Source organism: Megascapheus bottae, chromosome 30, assembly GCF_031878675.1.
Source record: "Megascapheus bottae isolate mThoBot1 chromosome 30, mThoBot2.hap1, whole genome shotgun sequence".
NCBI classification, from domain to species: Eukaryota; Metazoa; Chordata; class Mammalia; order Rodentia; family Geomyidae; genus Megascapheus; species Megascapheus bottae.
Window position 1 is genome coordinate 4,775,320 of NC_143538.1, and position 19,184 is coordinate 4,794,503.

The 19,184-nt window shown below is 46.0% G+C and overlaps 2 protein-coding genes and 1 long non-coding RNA gene across 3 annotated transcripts in view; 1 reads left to right on the plus strand and 2 right to left on the minus strand.

Annotated features, from left to right (window-relative positions):
* The window catches only part of LOC150044173 (ral guanine nucleotide dissociation stimulator-like), a 36,213-nt gene extending 30,966 nt beyond the window's left edge, over positions 1 to 5,247 (minus strand). The window contains exons 1-2 of the mRNA XM_090321319.1: positions 5,079 to 5,247; positions 3,496 to 3,602 (exon numbers count right to left, since the gene is read on the minus strand). Coding sequence (XP_090177445.1) covers positions 3,496 to 3,498 — 3 coding nt within the window. The 5' untranslated portion in view covers positions 3,499 to 3,602; positions 5,079 to 5,247. The remainder of the gene's footprint in view (positions 1 to 3,495; positions 3,603 to 5,078) is intronic.
* Positions 5,248 to 7,336: 2,089 nt separating this feature from the next.
* LOC150044174 (uncharacterized) lies at positions 7,337 to 10,543 on the minus strand. The gene is made up of 5 exons (XM_090321740.1): positions 10,341 to 10,543; positions 9,973 to 10,154; positions 8,997 to 9,044; positions 8,315 to 8,532; positions 7,337 to 8,035 (listed from the first exon to the last, which is right to left on the minus strand). The coding sequence occupies exons 1-5, from the start codon at positions 10,506 to 10,508 to the stop codon at positions 7,347 to 7,349; spliced, it is 1,305 nt and encodes a 434-aa protein (XP_090177866.1). The 5' UTR covers positions 10,509 to 10,543; the 3' UTR covers positions 7,337 to 7,346.
* Positions 10,544 to 10,678: 135 nt separating this feature from the next.
* Positions 10,679 to 13,175, plus strand: LOC150044175 (uncharacterized). Its single transcript, XR_016533209.1, has 3 exons — positions 10,679 to 10,772; positions 12,458 to 12,530; positions 13,090 to 13,175. It is a non-coding gene; the product is annotated as an uncharacterized LOC150044175 (long non-coding RNA).
* The last annotated feature ends 6,009 nt before the right edge of the window (positions 13,176 to 19,184 follow it).

Here is a 19,184-nt window from a genome sequence, read left to right on the forward strand (position 1 = left end):
TGCCATTATTTTAGTCACCCTTCCTAATCCCTTCCTTTTGTTCCTATTTTGTGTCAAAAGCCTACACTCTTACCTCCCCAAATCCTCCCCACCCTCTGCCAAAGCTGACATTAACTAATAGATATGAGGAGTTCAGATGTTAGAGGCTGTGTCATAAACAGAGGAGCCTACAGAGTGACAACTGGCTAAATTGTAGAGCAATAGTTGACCAGAGGAATATTTAAAACAAATTTTTTAGGTTTGACGCTGGTTCTTTTTTAGGAAAATACAACAAAGGTCAGAGTAGAACCTTCACCAATTATAGATTGCTAAATAATGCAACAATGTAGAGACCCAATGTTAGGTCATTCATTTCATTCATGAGGATGTTTATTCAGGATAATTAATACATTCCTTTTTTGTAAAAAAGAAAAATGTCAGCATCAATGAATCACTGGCTGCACACACCTGGCCCTCATCTGTAGTTGGCATGTTTTGCTCTGAGCTATTATAGATTCCAGCACCTTTTTTTTCCCTTTCTTTCTTTCTTTCTTTCTTTCTTTCTTTCTTTCTTTCTTTCTTTCTTTCTTTCTTTCTTTCTTTCTTTCTTTTGCAGGTGGCATTAGAAGAAATAATGTCTTCCCATCTCACCCTCATGCCATAAGACATGTACTTAGTACCAAGAGCCATATTATTTATCACAGAAAGACATACTCAGCAGGTGCCAGTCTCAGGCCTGTATTCCTAGCTACTCAGAAGGCTGAGATCTGAGGATCAAGGTTCAAAGGCAGTCCAGGCAGGAAAGTCTGTTAGATTGTTATCTCCAATTAACTAGCAAAAAGCTAAAAGTGGAGCTGTGGTTCAAAAGGTAGAGGCCCAGCCTTGACCAGCAGAATTCTACCCAATATCCATGGGGGAAATCTTACCAGTTTTACAAGATCCCTTTCCAAAACACAGGAAAAAAAGAAAATACTTCCAGACTACTGGTTGTGGCTAGCACCTCTTTAATTCAAGAACACATATACAAAGACATTAGAGAGGGAAGTGATAAAATTCAAATAACATCTGGGCATGGTAATATTGTGCAAATGTGAATGTCTTAGTTTGGGTAAATGTGCGAGGTTATGTAAGATGCTAAAAGTGAAGAAGAATGTCAAACTCTTACTACTCTTTGCAACTCTTCTCTGAGACTAAAATTATTTCAAAACAAGAAGACTTTCAAAACACCATATGGAATAGGTATCTCCATCCCTGCTTTTTTGTTTTTAGACAAAAATATTAAATCTTTAAAGAGGAAGCAGCCATTCTCCCCAAATCCAACTCTGACTCCTTAACCTGCAGCATATAAATCCAAGATTTTTACTTCTCTATAGCTTCTCAAAGTTCAAGCCTTTTCACAAAGTCTAATGAAACTAAGGATAGTCATTAGCCTTATTGGGGTTTATCATGAGGCACATGTAATGCTAAATGTTGGTGTCGTCTATGGCTTATCCATTATTGGCTCAATTATTTTTCTGTGCCAATAGCGGGGCTTGAAGTCAGGGCCTTGGGCTCTTGCTTGGCTTTTTTCTCCATTCAAGGCCAGCACTCTTGAGCCATACCTTCACTTCTGGCCCTTTGCTGGTTTACTATCCCCTTTGTTAGTTTTTCTGGTTCCATGCACACAGGCTTTACGGTCAGCCTTGCTGAAGGTAATATGGAAGATGTTCTAAGGTTCCCATAAATGAAAACAGCCTGCTGGACGTGTGGGCTTTCAGATGCAGAACTCATTCTTCTTTCATATACTGAAATTAGTCTGGGATTCTGAGAAAGGCACCATCACTGGTTAAGATTGGGGCCGCAACTCAACAGATCTCCCCAGCAGTGTCAGAATCGAGGAGGTGCTGCTGGCCCGTGACACTAACTGCATGAGGGTAGAAGAAGGTGGGTGCTGAGCCCTCCAGGAAGAGGTCCCCAGCACAACTCATAAACAGGTATGGCTTGTCCATTGGCCTATGGCTGAGCACTACAGCATCCATAGGTGTAGCAATGAGCCACACAGCCATCACCCTACTCTGTACCCAGAACCCAGCCCAGCAGGTTCAGCCCCAGTGTGATGGAGGCTGGGGCAGTGGATCGCAGCAGAGCCACCTGGGAGTGGGTGTGAGAAGGGCACTGGCACTGGATGGAAGTGGGGAGGGAAAGGCAGGAAGGCAGGGTCAAGTAGAACAGGTGCTGTCCCCATCTTTCTCTGCCACTATGGTGGCCGTGTTGCCTGAGGTCCCCATGACTTGGTATCCTCCTACTGTCCCTTGTAATTTGCTCAACTTTATGACTAAACTATGTGTACCTCACCGTACTATACATTCTGCAAAAGCAAGAGTGCTGTGTACTTCCTTCTACAGGCATCACCACAGTGCCTTGCCCACTGTAGGTATAAATATACTAGATTTCAGGAAGAATGCTTTGCAGATGCGGTGTTCGTGTGTTAAGTCTGTAGGTGCGTACTTTTAATGTTTAACCAATTTTACATGCAATCCTATTTACTGAAGACCTGTGTCATCGGTATACAAGCATCAACCACAAAGTGTAATTACACAGGCCTAAATGGTACAGCTTGTTACACTGTAGGCTATGTGGTCTGTGGCTGGCCTTCAAACCTAAACATCATGTTACTATACTGAAAACACTGCCTGAACTGTGACACACAATGGGAGGACTTGTATTACCTAAACAGGTCCAAATGGAGAAACAGTCCAGAAAAAAATAAAGTTCTAAGCCATGGTGATTTATGCCTTCTGGTCCTGGCTACTCAAGAGACAGAGGTCAAGAGGACTATCACTCAAGAGCAGCCAATGTCACAACTTTTTGTGACACTACATATATTATATATATATATATGGATAGATATGGCATCACAACTTTTTGTACTGTATAAATATATATATATATACACATACACACATGCACATATATATATATTACACTCTAGCAAAGGTAAAAACAAAGTGACCATTAACCAATTAGTGCTTTCTAGAGCCTTGAGGAGGAAGATGGGCAAATACCCATTTCTTTGAGGACAGGGAATATATTATGCATACACTATAGATTAGAAATCCTATAAAACTTTAAAACAAAAAGTACTCACATGAATAAAATTTTTGAAACATTCTTAAGTTTTGGAATACTCACAGAAAGTTCAGAGAAAGGAAGTATAAGAAATAGGAGCCGGGAGTTTGGCTTAGTGGTAGAGTGCTTGCCTAGCATGCATGAAGACCCAGGTTCAATTCCTCGGTAACACACAAAAAAAAGCCGGAAGTGGTGCTGAGGCTCAGATGGTAGAGCTCTAGCCTTGAGAAAGTCCAAGGACAGTGCTCAGGCCAGGACTGGCAAAAGAAAAAAGGGACTGTAGGGCCTACATAATTGAGGATAAAAGTAGGTGATCCAAGCTCTAAAAGCTAAATGATAATTTGGAGCAAAGCACAGAAACTTAATGTGATTCTTCCCATAAAAGAATAGATAAAGCACTCAACTTACCATTATGTATGTGTCTTATACTCATTGTCAAGTAAATGAAACCACCGTTTTCATTGTTAGGACACTCGAAAAATGTGTCACCTGATATGACAGTAGATCAGATTATGCTGTGGTAGAAAAAAAATGGTAGAAAAAACTCTAGTTATTGTATATACATACGGAATTGAAAATATGTTTCTGTCTACCTGCACATGTGTGGGCTAGGATGCACATTTATTTCCTTGCTCTGTTGACAAAAGAGATAACCCACTAGCAAGGACTCACTTTGGTGCTCACAGCTTCATTTATAATGGCATTGTCAGCATTGTGGGAGAAAGTGTTGTGATTACCTTTAGATGGGAAGCAATACAATTAGTACATATCAACCTAAGTGCCTATAGTGTCACAAAGGAAGTGGGAAACAGAAAACCACAGACCAGCCCACAATCAACACAGATACAGTAGCCTGTTCATTAAAAAATGCTGCAGCACATACCTTACACGGGTAAAAAAAATGTAAAAAAAAATCCAACTATAGTAGCAATAAATAAAAATAACACCTGCAACAGGTGTGTGTGTGTGTGTGTGTGTGTGTGTGTGTGTGTGCGCTCGCGTGCGCGTATAATAGGGCCTGAGTGCAGGACTTGCCTTCTCACTTTGATTGCTTCAGGACAATGATGCTTTGCCACTCTATTCCAGAATTCTTGGCTGGTTAATTGGAGATAGTCTCTCCTGGGCTTCTCTGCTCAAGGAGGCCAAGAATCAGAATCCTTTGATCTCAACTGCTTGTAAAGCTAGGATTACAGGCCTGGCTCTCTGATATCCCCTTGCAGAAATAATATGTGCTAATAAAAGATTTTAAGTATTAATGAACTAAAATTAAAAGATATGTAACAAAAAATAAGAAAATGCTGAATAAATGATGAAGACTGGATAATTTTTGCTGGTGCCTGCTTGCAAATGAACTTTTTCAAATATTTAATACCCAAAGAGATGAGACATCTGAATGTACTAGAAACCAGCTGCAGGTGAGTCCAGTATTTAATCCAGGCTACTCAATAGGATGAGATTCGACGATTGGTATTTGAAGCCAACCCAGACAGGAAATCCCATGACACTCTTATCTCCAATTAATCACCAAACACCAGAAGTGGTGCAGTGATTCAAGCAGCAGCAATAAAAAGCCTTCAGCAATAAAACTCAGGCAGGCATAACCGCTACCCTCTGAGTTCAAGCCCCAACACTGGCAAAAAAAAAAAAAAAACAGAAACAACAACAACAAAACACACACACACACACACACACACAAAAACCACAGAATGGTCTGGTTTTAATGGCTAATTTACAAAAAGCACAAAAAATGTTTGGAAATGAAAACACAAAAATAAAAAGAAAGCAATTTTCAAGGTTCCAGTGGCTCCGGACTGTAAAATGCTAATTATTCAAGAGTTCCAAGATGTCAGAAATTCGGTTCCGAGCTGGTCTAGGCGATCAGGAGCGATGGAAAGGTGAGCGATGGATAAGGTGACACCGCATTCGTTTTGAACACAGAAGACAGCAAGCAACGACGCAAACGGTTTAACAAACACAAACAACCATCTTACCGCAGGCAGTCAAGTAACCAAGCCTTTGAGCGGTCCAGGTCCCTTCTTCTTTGTTAGTGATGTGTTATGCAGGCTTTGCTGTTTCCTGACAGGAATCATGGCGGACGCGGGCGCCCACGGCCGCGCAGGCCGCACGCGGCCCACAGCGAGTCCGGAGTCCCCGCAACGACGCCCGCAACTTCCCACGCCGCACACGGAACGGCTGGTTCTCCCCAGAGGCCTCCCTTCCCCACGGCTGCCCTTCCTCGCCGCTGCCCCGTCCCAGGACCTCGGTGCGGCCTCCGCTCCCCTCCAGCCTCGTCGCCGCTCGCGCACCGCCATGGCGGTCCGTGGTTGAGAGTTCCAGGTCTGCGCATGCGCACCAGTCGTCCTTTCACTGCGCATGTCTGTTTGTGTCTCCAGGGGATTTCCCAGGCCTCCTCTCAGGATCTCACGCCTGAAACTCAGAACCCAGCTTCCTGGATAACTGCCTGGATAACCCAGCTTCCTGGCCTCAGGTGTCCAGCTCATAGCTCCTTTTTCCAGTGGGCATGGTAAATAGCATTATGTTGGCTTATTGACCTAGTTATAATCAATGCTATGTCGCCACTTTCCCCAAATAATGTGGGGAATATGCTTACTATTTGTACTGAAGTAGAAAATATCTTTATCCTAGAAGTAAACGCTGTGGAAAAAATTCTTATGAAAGAATTTTATGTTCTCAATTTCGGAATCATCAAGAGAAAAATATGTACTTCTGGGCTTATTGCTCAGAAGTTTGACTATTGCAGGAATTCTACTACTTGAGCCCTGCCCTGAGCCCTTGGTTTTCAATTAATTTTCAGACCAGGTTTTGAGTATATACCCTACACTGGCATTCAACTTGAAGTTCCTCATCTCTGCCTTCCCAGTAGCTGTGATTGATTATAAATATGCAATTCTGCCAACAGATTTACAAAACAATTGTATAAATGTAACACTTGAAACTCAAGTAGAAATGTAAAGAAATTTCAAGTAGAAATGTAGAAGTCATGTATATAGAAAGAAATCATGTGTAGTCTATCTATTCCTGTGGTTTAAAATTGTCATTTCAAATTTTATATCTTTTTGTTTTAATCTTCCATTTGTGTCAGTAGTGGAATTTGCACACAGGGAATTGAGCTCTTGCATATATATTTTATTATTTTTGCCAGTCCTGGGCTTGAGCTCAGGGCCTGAGCCCTGTCCTTGGACTTTCTCAGGGCTAGAGCTCTACCACTTGAACCTCAGCACCACTTCCGGCTTTTTTTTCTATGTATGTGGTGCCAAGGAATCGAACTCAGGTTTTCGTGCATGCTAGGCAAGCACTCTACGCTAGGCCAAACTCCTGGCCCATCATATATTTTAATGATTGCATGTACAACTTAAGCCACACCTCTAGTTCCTTACTTTTGCTGATTCATTGAATAAGAATCTCTAAGTTTTCTATGCAGGGGATTCTTTGACCTTCCATCCTTTGGCCACTTGAATTATTTAGATCATGACACCTAGCATGTCTTTTTCCATTTATGTAAGTTTTCTTTGATGATATACTTTTCAGTGAATGCATTTCCTATGTATTTTGTTATTTTCTCCCTAAAGTAGATTTTTGCTATGTGGCACCCCACATATTTGCCCAAAGCCTGGTGGGTTTGTATACAGACTTGAACTCACTGTTGAGAGTCCGACATATATTTGCTCCAGCACTTGTCCCAGTTGACAGAGGATGAGCTTGAAGTTCAAGGGTGAACACCTTTCTGTTAGGTCCAACTGGAAGAAATGACTTCTTCCCTTGGCTCTCTCCCACTGCACCCTGGAAATCCCCGCCCAGCACCTGTAACCCTAGCAACTGGCATGCGGGGGGGGGGGGGGGGGCAGTGGGAGGTCCCCACTGAGGTCCCATCCTCTGAGATCACATCCACTTCCCTGTGTCTATACCCGTGCCCCTATATAATCACTTCCCGCCCTAAGCTCTCTTGCTCACCTTTCGGCAGATCTTACACTTTCTAGGACATCTAGTCTGCTATGTCCTAGAACTTTCACATGAGCCCTATCAACCCATAGAGGTGTGGCCTGGACTCCTTGCCATTTCCTGTGCATTTAACTGCTCCATGTATATCCACATATAAGTTCTCTCCCACAGCTCCAGGTCACTCTACATTTCTCCCCACTCAGGACTCATGTGTCTAGGGCATCACACATAGGTAGGGGAGGGGGGAACACAGTACTTGATTCATTGTACAACTACAAACAGTGACATTTTTAATACAATTAGAGCAATAAATACAAAGAACATTTTACAACAACCACAGCAAAAAGAATCAGTGAGATTTTCTCAGGGATGGGGGAGGGAATATCAAGATCTAAACCAGCCTCCAAATTGCCTTCAGGAAAATATTCTAAGTCAGAGTCCTCAAGAGGATCTACTGCCTCAGTGAAGATGGGATTTCCTTCCTGAGGTGGGGCAGGGGCAGGTTCTAGTTTCTCAGGTGGAGACTGAATCTCCTGCAGCTGGACAAATTTGTCCTGATATTCTGTGAGGACAGACTCGCTTTCCTCGATGGACTCTATCTTTTGAACTTCATTTAGGAGTTCTGTTGAACTTAGACCGGGGACATTCTCCATGAGCCCCTCAGGGGCTCCTTCATCCTGCACCGCAGGAGTGCTGACTTCACTTGTTTGGAGCCGGTCCGGGCGGACTGTGAAGGTCAACGGGAGAAATTCTGGATCTTCCTCCTCCTCAGGGTCGCCTGCAGGTTCACCCGTATCACGTGTGGGGTTCACAACGGGGATGTCCACAGCATCCAAAACCTCTTTGGGCCTCACTACTAAGGGCACAAACCGCTGTATATTCACATGCTGTCTAGAGTCCAGTGGTGGCTCCGGATTTCCATCCATCACCATGGCCGCTGGGTTCTGCATCTCCACTTTAGGAGCAGCTGCTCTACGGCGGCCCAAACCTGAGAACAGAAACACATACAGGACTCAGAGTGGACTCTAGAAGTTCTGGTGTGACTCAGCTTCCATGAGGATCTAATGGAGGAAGCTGCTGAATTTGGGTTTGGACTGATAAGAAGGTAGGTAGGGCCTTTCACATGAATGGCTATGCCCGAGTACTTTCAGTAAGAGAAGAGAATATCCATCGAAGGACATTTTGCCAACCTGGCTAGTACTGAGGGTTCTCAGACAATCACCAGCCTGGTAGGACTGTCCCTAGGGGCCCAGGCTCCTCTACTCACAAGCTCTCAGGCGCCTACACAAGGACTTCTTCTTTCTCTTGGTCCGACTGGACTCCTCCAGCTGGTCAAGAATAAAACGTAAGCGGAGTAGCAGGACCGAGGAGGGCATATTGAGGAGGACATAGTACATGAGGTCATGCAGGGCCTCTGGGTTCTGGCACTTAAAGAAATCGTCGGGGTAAAAGTCCATCCACATAGTGAAAAAGCAGCAGAGGGCGCTGTGGGCAGATTGGGGACAAAAAGAGTGAACACCGCCCTGATGCCATCCTGAGCCTCCCATAGCCCCTTTCTTGCAGGACTTGCAGGCTGTGGCTGTCCATCCAATATGCAACTTGTATGTTAGGAAGTGGGGTGAGACTACTGTAAGCGGGATGTCCCTCATAACTCACTTCTAGAAGCTTCTGAAAGACAGTTCTCTAAAATTCTCACTGTGACAGGCAATGAGAAGGTTGTTTCCACACGGCATCTGACTTTCTGCACACAGCCCTTCCTGTCATCCCTGAGAGAACACACCCACACCCACAGCGGTGTCCTCTGGCATCCACTGAAGTCCCAAGCGTCCACCCCCTTGTGAAAAATCACAAGTGGTGTGCAGGTGAGAAATCTGCACTTTGGATCAGAAGCCTCAAAGATACCCATTTTGCAGGGACAAGCCTTCCTTTTGTACCAAAAATCCACTTACTTCTTTATTTGTTCATCTTCCTCACAATGAGGGCGGAGGCATCTGTACCTATGGGAGGAGAGGAGGAAGTCAGATGTTAACAGAACATCCAAGAGGCTGGGTAAGTCCCAGATGGGAATGTAAAACAGAGACAAACAAGTGAGATATGTTTATGCAGTTCTGTGAAAATTCTACAAAGAGGCTTATATGCATCTGTCCATTGTCAATGAGCCAGTGGCTCATGCCTCTAGCTAATTGGGAGACTCAGGTGTGAGGTCACAATTTGAGGGCAGCATGGTCAGAAAATGTCTGTGAGCCAGTGGCTCATGCCTCTAGCTAATTGGGAGACTCAGGTGTGAGGTCACAATTTGAGGGCAGCATGGTCAGAAAATGTCTGAACATACTCATGTTCAATGACCCAGCCCCAAACCAGAAATGGACATCAAGCTGAAATGGTAGTTGTGTGTACCAAAGGACAGCCCTCTGGCCCTGAGTTCAAGATACAGGATTAGCACATACACACAAAAGGAAACACTTCAAAGGTCTGTAAATAAATACACACAATATAATCCTTCCATGATGGCTCAGAAGACATTTGGCCCCCAGTTCACACCCCCAGCCTTTCCTCTTTCTACATGACTTCACAAGATTATTACTGAAATCTTATTTACTAATGGGAAATGTGATTTCCTAGGGCCTCACCTAGGTGAGGGCTGAAGTGGGGTGCCACTGGCTAACACGAGTGCTCCTAACCTCTCAGTATTCAGACTTGTGAGGCTCCAGTAGCTTCTGAGGGAAATGAAATATCCACACTGGAGACACAGAGTCCTGACTGAACTAGGAAACTGAACCTGTAAACTCCAGCGTGTAAACTCCTTTGTCCCATTGCCTAAGGGAAGACCCCAGTGAAAAGAACAGGCTCAGGGCCGTGCCAGGTATTCCCAAGACTCAGCCAGTGGAGGCTGAGCAGCCCTGGGCTTGAAGGGGGAGCACTCACTTTTTGAAAAGAATAGCCAGCAGCTGCTCCATTGTCCCATACGATCTGTAGCTGTGAAGGAAACTTCTAACAACGTACAGCTCGCCTTTCCGGTGGGCACGGACCATGTTCACCACCAGCTTCTCCAGCAGGCCTGCCTCCGGGCGCCACACGTTCAGGCTCGGGGCTGAATCATTGTCACCCTAAAGTAGTAAAGAAAATGAATCTTACAAACATGGAAATAGGAACACACTTCAAACTGAGTACTTGTCATAGAGTGAACTGAAAACCACACAAAGTATTCTCTCAGTCTAGACACTTGAAAACACACAAAAAGGTTCTAATGTTAGCCAGGACGGGGTCAAATAGGTTTCCTATCAGGAACATACCTTGCCTGAGTTGCCTTGTATTTTCCTTAGTTTCTTCCTGGATAAGGGCTTTTCACATTGGGCTGGTGGCTGGGCGCTCACCCAGGGTCGATAGCGTTGAGTATGGCCATCAGGCCTCTCTTGCCTGAGACGTGAGTCTCTCGTCCTGCGAAAACAACACAGGAACATGATTCTCGCTCCTGAATCACAGGCCAAGTGAGCTGGCTTGAGCCGACAGGCATTTATACTTGCCTGGCTATCAGGGTTCTATGATCTATTCCATTCTGAGGGAGGCAGGGTCACCTCTCAGCCCAATGACCTATGCTGCTTCCTCACACAAGACCAACTGGAGGCTGACATCTCCCCTCCCACATCACAATGTGCACATGGAGACACAGTCCACAGCACAGTTCACCTTGTCTGTCCAATCCCTACATCCTCTGCTAGCCCTAGGTACCAGCATGTCTCAGCTTCCAGGAGCCATTCCTAGGTCAGATCCATGCCTTATCTGTCACTATTACTCTCATCCTGCACAAACCATTCTGCCTCTCAGGGCCCTCTGTGCCTGCCATGTGCTTCTTGTACAAATTTTGACATCTCTATGGTGTTCACCTTTTTTTTGTTGTTGGTTTTGGGGCCTGGGCACTGTCCCTGAGCTCTTCAGCTCAAGGCTATAGCCCTGCCCCTTGACAGCCGCAGCACCACTTTCGGTTTTCTGGTGGTTAATTGGATATAAGAGTCTCACAGACCTTATGACTAGGCTGGCTTTGAACTGTGATCCTCAGATTTCAGCCTCCTGAGTAGCTAGGATTATAGGCATGAGCCACTGCACCCGGCAAGTATTCAACTTTTTTGTGACATTTCCAGGCATCATTGATCCAAGCACATTTTGTGGGGGCAGATTTCCCTGCCCCAGGGCCATGCACAGATGCACAGGACAATTGAGGGATCCATCCCATGGCCAACCGCCAGGACTGTCACAATAAGCCGCAGAGCATCAAAGAACCACTTCTTAGTAGGGAGTGCATCCCAGCCAGGCCACTACTTGTCCCACCAGGAAAGCGCACACTTAGTTTACTAGGCCACCTAGGGGTGAGAATGGTCACCAGCTAACTCATTCATGTGGCCTGGGCACCTCCAAGACGAGGACTGTCGGGGTCCTTCGTTCCGGTCCCTCTAAACTAGGAGGAGGGATGGGGAAAAACACGCCCCGACCAGGACGAGCTGTGAGAGGAGAGGGCCCACTGTCCTCCTGCACTCAGCCTTCCTTCCCCAGAGCACGAACAGAGACACCACACAGCTTCATCAAGGCAGGAAAATCTTTCTCCACCCCCCCCCTCCTCATATTGGGTGCGGGAGCCTATCAGCACAACAGGTGGGCAGGATAAAGAGAGTCACATGTTTACCCCTAGTACAGGTCTCAGCAGAAAGTTATTAGACATGGCGTTACTTGCCCCCAACATCTCCCCTGTTTTTATTTTAGAAAAAAGAAAAAACCTAGGGTATGTGAGGCTACCATCCTATCAGATCGACTGTGCCTGTCTTAGGTGTCTCCAAGCTCGCTAGTCTTCTTACCCGTCATGGGATCACCAAGTCCCTTTTACTTGGCTCCTGTCTTAGGTTGATAGGCTACCAGCCATCCATTTAAGCAAATCAGACCTGAGGGGATGCACCTATTTCCATGGGAGCAGATGCCTGTCGCATTAGCATTCTGTGGGGCACGTCACATCAAGGGTAAAAGGCCTACCTCACGGCCCAGTGCTCACTTTCTGGTTTTGGAGGTTCAACCTGCCTGTCTCCTGGTTGGGAGGTTTGGCTGTGGTTTGTGATGTAAAATAAGGCTACCTCGAACCCATGGATTGGCCTCGCTGCCCTCTCTGACCGCACCTACCTCCCCCTGTCCTGCCTACTTTTATGTTAATAGATTCCTGCTTCTTACTTTAGCCCCTGGTATCTTCCCATTAAACGAGTCTGCTGTGACATTCTCCCTGGCGCGTCTGTGTCTTCCCTCTGGAGAGGGAGGGCTGGGTGAAGGCGGCCAGCCGGCCCTATCCTTTCTCAGTCTCGTCTTAGTCGGGGCGTGTTCTTTTTGCCCTTCCTGCTGGTCAGGAGGCAAAGAGCGCTAAAAACCCCGACAGTTCTGGCGCGAGAGGAACGCTCATCAGAAGCGGAATTGTCTGCGAGCCGAGCCAAGTGGATGTGGATGACGAGGTACGGGTCTCCCTGAAAAGTTGGGGCCTTAAACCTAACATTATCTGCCAGACTGATGTAACCTACTAAGCACTCTTTGGAAAATTATGTCTGTAGATACTCATTCACATGCTTGTTGGGCCACTGCACATTCCGGTGAAAGAGCCTGACACGCTTTACAATGTTTTGTTATCTTGAGTTTACCCCTACAGGTTAAAATGGATAATGGGCCTTGTTTTAATAAAACAAAAGGGGGGAGGCAACCCCCATGACCAATTGAGGACAGCTATACTTACATTATTTTAAATTTTTCTAAAGATCAGCCTCTGACTGCCTTTCAGAGACACTGGTCTAATCAGACGCCTTATTTAAAGGTTGAAGTCCGTTGAAGAGATCCTCTTACTGGAGAGGCCCTGATCCCCTCATTAGTGTGGGGAGAGGATTTGGATGTGTCTTCCCGGTGGGAGAACCAAACCCAATTTGGGTACTGGCTAGAGATTTAAAATACTGTCAGCAAACAAAAAATTAAATACCCAAGAGCACCCCTTCTTGAGGTATGCTTTCTCCCTCTCCTTCACAGGAATAAGGAAACCATACCGGACGCCCTGCTTAGCTGTGGTTGGAATCCTCAGTCACCTTCCTTCTAAAAGACCCGCGGAGACCCGCACCCAAGGACGCACACACGGACCACTGGATGCAACAGGCAAGAGGATTTTATTCGGGCATATGCTCGGGCTCCCAAGTCCACTTGACCACGAGATCCGCAAGGTTCGGGTCAGTGTCTGGGCTCGGGCTTCTCAGGTACACGTGACCTCGAGATCCGTGAGGTTCGGTTCAGTGGCTGAGAGCCCCGATCTGTCTCGGGAGTGACTTTTTATAGAGCCTTACAGTCCGTTATAGCAGAGCCCGCGCTTTTACAGCCAGTAAGTTTAAAGCATTACAGCAAGGTCTGCACGCAGGCAGCCAATCCTTTTGAAACAAATTATACATTTTGACCAATAATTGCTCAGACAGGGCCCAGCGGGAAATATGTGCTGAGTTGTATCCCTCTGGCCTTTGGATGGGGAAGCGACCCTTATCTGAGTTAGCACATGTTGTTTGTGAGGTAGGATGGCCAGCTGTGGAGACTGGTCAGCAGGACGTGGGCTAAGCTTGTAAAAACTTCTACCATGGGGAAGGGGCAGGGTCGGGTTTTACACAAGTTCCTGCCCAGTTATGAGAGGTACGGGCATTAGTAAGGCGTGCTTACAAACTATTCTATGACCTCCCGGCTCTCATTAATTTCGAGTGGCCAAGTTCAAGGGACTCTAGGATCTGTCATCATCTCTGCCATCCAAGCAGAGGCTTACTGCATTGTATAAATGTCCTATTGGCATTTCGCTTGCTTAGTTGCTGGACTTGAACTCAGGGCCTGGGCACTGTCCCTCAGCTCTCCAGCTCAAGGCTAGCACTCTGCCACTTTTGAGTCCCAAACTTAGGGCCTGAGTGCCGCGCCTCAGCTCTGCAGCTCAAGGCTTGCACTCTGCCACTGTGAGTCCTGAGCTTGGTGTGAAGAGCTAAAAAAGCGCCCCCATTCTGAAGCAGCAACCGTCTTGTTGTTTATGTAAGCTGTTCAGGGTATAGAGATGAAAAATAACTACCCCCAGACCCCAAATTACTCCCCATTAGTAAGCAGAATAAAAATCACTGTAGGTAGCCAGAAAATCGCCATTACAAGATGGCGCCGATTTCCGCTGTTTGCCTTGTTATTCTGTATCTGTTGATCCGTGAAGTTAAGGAAGAGGAATGCCTGCCCAAAGTGTGCCATATGACTGGCTTGTTTACAAGAGGAAGCAAAGCTGACTGGTGAAGAGAGCCTTAGGAGGCGAGGTTAAGAGGAAGTGGGAGGAGAAAGGAGAGAGAGGCGGGAGGAGAGAGAGACTGCGAGCTCGAGCTCGCTGAATAAAACGTGGCTTGAGAAGAAGTCCTAACTGTTGCGATTTTCCTTGCCGGCCGAGGGGATCGCGACAACTGGCGGCCCGTATGGGGACTTCAGAACTCAAGGTGGTGCACAGGCAAGTCCCGGGTAAGGGGGACCAATCCATTTTGCTCTCCTCTGTAGGTAAAGAGAGCGGGAAAGGCTCTGGAATGGGGGCCTCAGAACCGTCACAGGTAGTGACTGCTCTTGATGCACTAAGAATCTGAAAGGGAAACAAAGTATCTTGAGACTTTTCCTCCGTAATGGGGAGGAGGTGGCCCCTTGGTTCTCTGTGTCAGGAAATCTGTTGTTGCCTACTTGGGATAAGTTAGGGAGGGACTTGGACGCCGCGGCAATTCAAGGACGGACGTCTAGGGCCCGGAGTAAAACCCATTTGGAAACTCGTTAGGAGCTGTCTGTCTGATGAGCGCTGCTCCGGCGCGCCAGTGGAAGGAAAGATAGCACTGGAGGAATTTAAGGAGGAAAGGTCAGAATCCAGGAGCGAGAACTCAGGGGAGGATCGAAAGATTCCTTCCATTTATCCCCCCTTGCCACCTGAAAACATGCAGGAGGAGTCTGACCCGGAAGAGCCTGCGTTAGGTGCAGTACCCCGGCTTAGTGCTATCTCAGACTGGAAAAGGTCTCGTAAGGGGTTAAGGGGTTGGACCTTAATACAGGGCAGGAAGCTCCTCATTTTGAGGCGCTGCCCCCGCCCCCTCCTTTTCCTCCTCCTCCTACCCGGCCTGTTGTAGGTGTTGGACGCTCCCGAGCTCCAGAAGTGTGGAAGCAAGTACAAAAGGAACTTTGTCTAGGATACCCAGTTTTTGAAGGACCCAAGAATCAGAGATATCATGAGCCCATAGACTTCAAAACCATTAAAGCACTGGCCGAGTCAGTCCGTGCCTACGGAGTGGGGGCCTCCTTCACTGTAGCTCAGGTGGAGAGCCTTAATAGACACTGCATGACCCCGGCAGATTGGGCCTCGCTTGCTCGAGCTTGTCTTAGCCCCGGGCAATACCTGGACTGGAGAGTTTTTGTTATGGAGTATGCCACTGAACAAGCTGCAATTAATGCAAATGAGGGAAGGCCCTATTGGAATAGAGATATGCTATTGGGATTGGGAAATTTTGTTAACAATCACAAAGGGTTTCCCTGCTGATGTCTATGGCCAGATTAACCAGATAGGTATTAGGGCATGGAAGGCTCTTCCAAATAGAGAAGTTGCAGGAAATCTCACTAAAATCATTCAGGGACCTTTAGAACCTTTTTCTGATTTGTCGCACGAATGGTTGATGCAGCTGGAAAAATCTTTGGGGACGCAGATAGGGCCATGCCCCTTATCCAACAGTTAGTATTTGAGCAGTGTATCAAAGAATGCAGAGCAGCAATCACCCCATACAAAGGAAAAGGTATTGAGGTATGGATTAAAGTATGTAGAGAGATTGGAGGACCCCTTACCAATGCAGGTTTAGCCGCTGCAGTAGTACAAATGACAGGGACAAAAAGGAAGCAATGCCTGCTATAAATGCGGTAAGCCAGGTCATATGAGAAAAAACTGCCTGGAGAAAAATAGTAAAGGGAATGCAGGAAATCAGCCTCAAGGACACCCTTTGCCAGGTCTTTGCCCCCGGTGCAAGAAAGGTAATCACTGGGCCAATGAATGCAGGTCAGTGAAGGACAAAGAAGGGCGGCTTTTACCTACACTCAACCAGCAGGGTTCAAAAAACGGGTACCAGGGCCCACGTCCCCAGGGCCCTCAAATATATGGGGCAATGACATCTGCCTCCAGGCCAGTAACAGAGACATGGCCAACCCTTCGGCATCCGAGCCAGCGAGGAGAGCCACTCCTGGGTCAGCAGGACTTGACCTCTGTTCCACCACCAGACTCATATTAACCCCAAAAATGGGAGTCCAATTAGTGGACTCCAATCTCAAGGGCCCCCTCCCTACAGGTACGGTGGGTCTTTTAATTGGCCCTTTCTCTTCCACCCTAAAAGGCCTTAGAATTCACCCTGGAGTAATAGATTCTGATTATCAAGGTATCATCAAAATCATGGTGGAATCCCCCCGGGGAATTTCAGCCATCTCGCCTGGGGACCACATAACTCAATTACTGTTACTTCCTAGCTGTCATAAACTATTCCCTGCAAAAAACATTAGTCGAGGAAATCGAGGCTTTGGATCCTCGGGAGGCAATGCAGCCTATTTATCCATGGATCTTGAGGAACGACCTGTCCTACAACTATTAGTAAATGGAAAGTCTATTTTAGGATTGCTGGATACTGGAGCAGATAAAAGTATTATTTCTAATCAGGATTGGCCAAGAGCCTGGCCAATACAGGTCGCTTCGCAGTCGTTACAGGGATTAGGCTATGCATCTACCCCAAACATGAGTGCGGCTATGCTGCACTGGCAGGATCAGGAGGGACATAGTGGACTTTTCCAGCCCTATGTGGTCTCTATACCCATATCCCTTTGGGGTAGAGACATCCTAAGACAAATGAAATTCAAACTTACCAACGATACTCACAGCAAAGCAGAAAAAATCATGTCAAAAATGGGTTACCAACAGGGTCTTGGATTAGGGAAACAATTACAGGGACGTACTTCCCCTATCCCAGTAAAACAGCTTTCTAAACACCTATGTCTGGGTTTTTCTTAGGGGCCACTGAGGAGACCATGCCCATCCAGTGGAAGACAGGGGACCCTGTGTGGGTTCCTCAGTGGCCACTTCCCTCTGAAAATTACTTGCAGCCCAAGCCCTGGTACGTGAACAATTGGATTTAGGACATGTCCGCCCCTCAGTATCTCCCTGGAATACTCCCATATTTGTTATCAAGAAAAAATCTGGAAAATGGCGACTATTACATGACCTGCGAGCAATCAATAACCAAATGCAGATCATGGGGCCTGTTCAACGAGGACTGCCTTTACTTTCTACTTTGCCTCGAGAATGGCCCATAATTGTTATTGATATAAAAGATTGCTTCTTTTCCATTCCGCTGAACAGTATGGATACTTGTAGGTTTGCTTTTACCCTACCCTCTATAAACCAAGAGAGCCCAGATGAGCTTCCTGTTTGGGAGAAGTTTCCTTCGGTGCGGTGCTTGCACTATATGGATGATATCTTGTTGGCTTCCAAAGATCAGAACATATTGGATAAGGCCTTTGCCACATTAATTAATTGCCTGGAAAATAGAGGATTATTTATAGCCCCAGAAAAGGTACAGAAGGATACGATAGTGCAGTACTTAGGAAGTAAAATAACATCCCAAAAAATAAGGCCTTTGAATTGGCAACTGCGAAAAGACCATCTTAAGACCTTAAATGATTTTCAGAAACTTTTAGGGGATATTAATTGGATTCGAGCCTCCTTGCCTATGAGTAATAGTGAATTGAAGCCCTTATATGCTTGTAGTAGTGCTAATGCCTTGGCCTTTTTGGGATGATTCGTTATTGTAATTATACTTGTACAAATTCTAATTGTATGATGTCAGATGGTTCAATTTATAATGATCATGTTAGATATAATTCTTCCTGTAAATATCAGGCCAATTTTGATGCTAGCCCTGTTTGTGTTTGGCCTCCTTTTATGTTTCTTGTTTTTGATTATAATACTGTTAATGGTTCTTTTTAAAACTGTTCACAAAATCGATGTTATTTGAGCCAATGTTGGAATGCTAGTCTGTTTAGTGCTGCTGTGGTTATGAGATTGCCAACATTTGTTCCTGTTCCGGTCCAAGTGCAAGAGAAGGACTTGATTGTAAAGTTAAAGCGACCGAGGCGTGACCTTGGGGTCACTGCTTTGGTTGTCTTGATCTCGTCTTTGATCGCAACAGCTGCTGCTAGTGCTGCTGCCCTGGTGACATCGGTTCAGACTGCTGCGACCGCAAACAGACTATCCAAGGCTGTTTCTCAAGCGATGGACACACAGATACAAGTTAATCATCACCTTTATCGCGGATTTATGGTGTTAAATCAGAGAGTGGACTTACTGCAGGAACAGTTGGATCTTGTATATAGTTATGTTCAACTTGCTTGTGTGGGTACGGGTAGTGGATTATGTATTACTTCTTTGACTTATGATAATTTTTCTCATGCTGCCAATTTGTCTAGAAGGTTAGGGAAAATGTTGACGGAATCCTGGTCTTTAGAATTTGAAAATCTTACCAATCAGTTGCGCTACGAAATTATGATTGATAATACCACGCGGGTGAATATTGCCACTGTGGAAGATTTTGTCAATTGGGTTTCCAGCTCTTTTAATTGGATTAAGGAATGGGCAGGATGTGTATCTTTAATTGTATTGTTGAGTATGGGCCTAGAAGTTTTGTGTTGGATTGTGTTTGCATTACGCAGACAAACACTGAGGCAGAGGAAGTGCAATCAACTGATAATAAAACAGGCATTAATGGCTATCACTATGGAACAACCCCCCCAGGTATGGTTAAGCATGCTGGACCAGTAGTCAAAGATGGGTAAGTGAGGAGATTGGTCTTGATACCAACCTAAGACAGACCACGATGCTCGAGTATCTTGTGTCCATGACGGGTAAGGATCAAGAGGCATCTCCCCAACCTAAGACAGGCATGGTCCCTTGCTACTGTGGTGGGAATGACAGGGGGTTTTGCAGGCCTCGTGCCCTTCCTACTACAAATAAACAAAAAAGGGGGAGATGTAGGTAGCCAGAAAATCGCCATTACAAGATGGTGCCGATT

Bases quoted from the DNA above. Each gene is read 5' to 3' on its own strand.
- LOC150044174 (XM_090321740.1), bottom strand. From the start codon at position 10,508: ATGTTCCTGTGTTGTTTTCGCAGGACGAGAGACTCACGTCTCAGGCAA. The intron at 10,155-10,340 runs GTATGTTCCTGA...TTACTACTTTAG, and splicing joins TACAAGGCAACTCAGGCAAG to GGTGACAATGATTCAGCCCC. The intron at 8,036-8,314 runs GTGAGTAGAGGA...TTCTGTTCTCAG, and splicing joins GTGTAGGCGCCTGAGAGCTT to GTTTGGGCCGCCGTAGAGCA.